The sequence below is a fragment of the Chiloscyllium plagiosum genome, chromosome 38 (genome assembly GCF_004010195.1).
Source record: "Chiloscyllium plagiosum isolate BGI_BamShark_2017 chromosome 38, ASM401019v2, whole genome shotgun sequence".
In the NCBI taxonomy this organism is placed as follows: Eukaryota; Metazoa; Chordata; class Chondrichthyes; order Orectolobiformes; family Hemiscylliidae; genus Chiloscyllium; species Chiloscyllium plagiosum.
This window is the reverse complement of record NC_057747.1, coordinates 29,810,451-29,814,779: the sequence shown is the minus strand read 5'-3', so window position 1 is coordinate 29,814,779 and position 4,329 is coordinate 29,810,451. Positions and strand designations below refer to the sequence as shown.

General features: G+C 41.3%; 1 protein-coding gene across 1 annotated transcript in view; it reads left to right on the top strand.

Annotated features, from left to right (window-relative positions):
- The window catches only part of LOC122541733 (pro-neuregulin-3, membrane-bound isoform-like), a 33,332-nt gene that overhangs the window by 9,057 nt on the left and 19,946 nt on the right, over positions 1–4,329 (top strand). Inside the window, exon 3 of the mRNA XM_043678621.1 lies at positions 1,495–1,521. Within this exon, the coding sequence (XP_043534556.1) occupies positions 1,495–1,521 (27 nt within the window). The remainder of the gene's footprint in view (positions 1–1,494; positions 1,522–4,329) is intronic.

Below are 4,329 nucleotides of genomic sequence, written 5' to 3'. Positions count from 1 at the left end.
CTATAGGCTGAGCTGCTAGACTCCCTATAGGCTGAGCTGCTAGACTCTCTATGGGCTGAGCTGCTAGACTCCCTATAGGCTGGGCTGCTAGACTCCCTATAGGCTGAGCTGCTAGACTCTCTATGGGCTGAGCTGCTAGACTCCCTATAGGCTGGGCTGCTAGACTCCCTATAGGCTGAGCTGCTAGACTCTCTATGGGCTGAGCTGCTAGACTCCCTATAGGCTGGGCTGCTAGACTCCCTATAGGCTGAGCTGCTAGACTCTCTATGGGCTGAGCTGCTAGACTGCCTATAGGCTGAGTTGCTAGACTCCCTATAGGCTGAGCTGCTAGACTCTCTATGGGCTGAGCTGCTAGACTGCCTATAGGCTGAGTTGCTAGACTCCCTATAGGCTGAGCTGCTAGACTCTCTATGGGCTGAGCTGCTATACTGTCTGTAGGCTGAGCTGCTAGACTCTCTATGGGCTGAGCTGCTAGACTCCCTATAGGCTGAGCTGCTAAACTCCCTATAGGCTGAGCTGCTAGACTCTCTATGGGCTGAGCTGCTAGACTGCCTATAGGCTGAGTTGCTAGACTCCCTATAGGCTGAGCTGCTCGACTCCCTATAGGCTGAGCTGCTATATACCTTTCCAGTAACATTTTAATATGATGACAATATTCACTGTTTCAACAATAAAAATTTACATTTTATTCATTGAGGTCTGGTTTGGTTTGAAATGGGGTCCTCACTTCTGAGTTATGACTAAGAATTCTCATTGACCATGAAAGGCCCGTCTGATATTTATAAGATTGCTTCCTAATGATTAAAAAAAGTCCCAAAATTTGTTTCCAATTGTTCTGCTAACTTCTTAATCCAATCATAGTGATGTCACATGTAAAGTCAGTGGTTTTCATGTTGCTGCTGTGGGTTGTGAGCTGATTGGATCTGTCTGCTCACTGTCACTGCAGTGTGAGCCTACTTTTCAGGAGATTGAGAATGTTACCTGGGAAACAGGGTATGCCATGTCACAGAGGTCAGGCAAGCTTTATGGGCCATTTCCTCTGAGATGGTCATTGGTAAATTAACTTTGATTTTACTGCTGTATGTATTCAAAGTTTGAGTGGCAGTGATTGGTGGAACAGGTTCAGATTGCTAAATTACCTTTTGCTGATCCAAGGATGAACTCACTGAGATACAGCTCAGTCTCACAATCTGGTAAAGCTGCACCAGAACTGAACACCCAAATCACACAAACAGATCAAGCATTTTCTAAATTTAGCGCTTATCTGCTACAATTTAATGCAAAATAATGTAACTCCCGGACTATTTGTTGATTCTTTACCTGACACTGTCAGGATTCTGAGCTGAATCTGTGGGTAGGCTGTTCTGTCACTGAATCCATACAGAATTCTCAAACAGCAGTCAAATCGCATAAAGAGTATCAAACTGCTTAACGATATTCTTTCTTTCTTTCTTTCTCTCTCTCTCTCTCTGATTGTCAAAATCCTCAATGCAGCAGAACATCTGGGAATAGAATTCATGGGTATGGACTCACTCTTGTTATTCTATATCTTTATGTATGCCGGTTGCATTTTCTGTCTGTCTCAAAGCTTTGGTTTCTGTATGTTTATCTTGAGCTGTTATGTTTCAATCTGTACTTTTGTCTAGTCTCTATTTGTGTCTGCACTTCATTTGCTCTGCTGGTATTCTCAGTCTTTCCACGTCTGATCTTTCTCTCTGCATCTGGTCCCCTTTTCGATGTCTGGTACGCTCCCCCCACCACAGTGTCCGGTCTTACACCCTCACGGTGTCTGGTCACCCCCCCCTCCCCCCACCTCGGTGTCTGGTCTCTATGGTCCATTCTGTCACCGTTCTAATTGGCTACTATCCCACTTTGAGGTGTCTGAAACTTGAGATGATGATTTCTGCTCTTTCCTCACTTTCCCCAACAAAGTGAAATTTGACTCCTTTTCTTCTGGGGACTGGCTGTTTGTCCAGAACAGTCAGTGACTCTGGAACTAAAGTAGCGATCTTCAATGTGTCTGTGCACAAGAAACACTGCAAGATGTGAGCAGGAATGGACTCTGCTCCTCCCTGCACCCACTCTATCAACTGCCTGCTCCCACTTGGATCATTGTGCTAGAGTTGTTCTGACTTTGATCTAAGTCTTCTTGTCTCATTGTCTCATTTTTTGAATCAGGGTAGTTGAAAACCTCACTTTTCACTTACCTCAGGGTTTCATCTCCCAGAGCCCTATTCTAAGAGCCTGCTCCATTCAGCTTTATTTTATATTTGAACAATTTCACACCACCCCCTCTCATCATACTGAATAGATGGCAATCTGTGATTCAGCTCTGTCTATTTTTCTTAAGTGTAAGTAAAGGTCTCTACATTGTCCCCATTAAGCACTCTCAGGACAGGGACATCACGGGGTTAGATACAGAATAAAGCTCTCTCTACACTTTAACTAAAAATAGACTAAAAGTAAAGTTTTGTTTACTCTAGACTGTCCCCATCAAACACTCTCTGCATATAAATTCATGCCTTTATTATCTTTGTTACACTGTTTTTCAACTCATTAGCAGATTGGGATATCAGATATTTATGATGAAGGAACAAAAGCGCACAATTCTGATCCAAGTTTCCTTTCCGTTGCTGATACATTTGGTTAATTCCCGTGTGTGTTGGTGATATTTTATTGATGCCTCAAGTGACTAATTTGAAGTTGAGTTCAGCATGCCCAGCTTTTTGTTGCATCAGTTACTCAATGGTTTTACATCTCCTCGGATATGGGTAATGAAAAGGAGTTGCAGTGAGTGAGGGATTTTGTCTGAGCAACTGTATTCGCTCATCGGAACTGTGACTATGGACAGAACACCAAAGCATAGTGACATTCCGGAGAATGAGGCACTCAGTGATGAAAATGCATCCATGGAGAAACACACAACCACAAATGTGCATAAACATATTGTTATGAATATGTGGGTGTACTTTAAAAGAGTTAAAAGCAGCAGAACTACCGGACACAGCACCAAGTGTTCTCGATAAGGTAACAATGTAACATTTGCTCAAACAACTCGATTAGCTCATTGCCTCGAGTCAAAAAACAAATTTGAATTCGGCCAATCAATTTAATAAATTATCAAACTCCAATCCAGTTTGAATTTGGTATGTTGACAATCTTAAAAGCCAATGACACAATCCGATGCTTTGGGTGTTTAAAACCGGAGAAAATTGAACAGTTGAGAGGAGAACTGCCAAGCCCAGCATGTAAACAGACTGCCTGAAAATAGCTCTCTTAAAAGTACCTTTTCGATCAGCAACCTGTGCCACAGAAATTCCTAAGAAGAAGAAAAGACGACACAGGAAGATCCGAATAAAAGAACGAAAGCTGCCTGGTTTTGTAAATCTTAATCAGGGGTTTTATCAGACTAGTATTATAGAAGCTGAAAATGTGTTGCTGGAAAAGCGCAGCAGGTCAGGCAGCATCCAGGGAACAGGAAAATCGACGTTTCGGGCATAAGCCCTTCTTCAGTATTATAGAAGGGAAGGTAAAAGGTTAGAGGAAGGAATTGTAAATAGTAGTTAGCTAATTATTCTCTGTTAAACTTTAAGAAATAAAGTTGTTAATTTTTACTTTAAATAGTTCTTGACCACTCAAATTCTAACAAATTACTGCCAGGATAATCTCTTCTGTGTTGCTGGTTTTAAATTAAGCAGGAGGGTTTACCCCGTGTCGTAACATTTTAGTGGCTTGAATCCGTGTTCAAACTGGTTTAGACAGATTTGAATAGATTTGGGAATACAGAAAATCCCAGCAGATTTAAACACTTGCAGGTTAGTGTCCTTTTTCTTTAAATAAAATGTAGGTGAGACAGTTTGTTTAATTTTGGTGACTTGTGGTTGATTAAATTAAAAGTGAGAGAAATGGCTCTTAAAATTGCTAAAGAGGTTCTGGGATTTGAAGATGATTCTCAAGTTTGCCAAAAAAGTTTAGAAGGAAAGAAAAAGGCCATACTTTTGGAATTAGCAAATAATTTAGATTTGGGTTAACCAAGGACAAAAGGAAAGCTGACATTGTAAAGGGGTTACTCAAACACTTAGGTCTGTCAGAGAAACAGACAAGTGCAGTAGAGGGAGAAAAACTTAAATTACAATTGAGGAAAATGGAGTTAGAAGATAAACAAGGATAGAGAGAAAGAGGAGAGAGAGAGGGAAAAAAACAGAGAGAAAGTTCTTCATTGAGCAAAGGGAGAGAAGAAAGGGAGAGAGAAAGAGAGAGAATTTGAACTTGACAAGTTGCGACTTAGTCAGCAAAGACAAGTTAACAGGATGGAGATTAAAAGAGAAG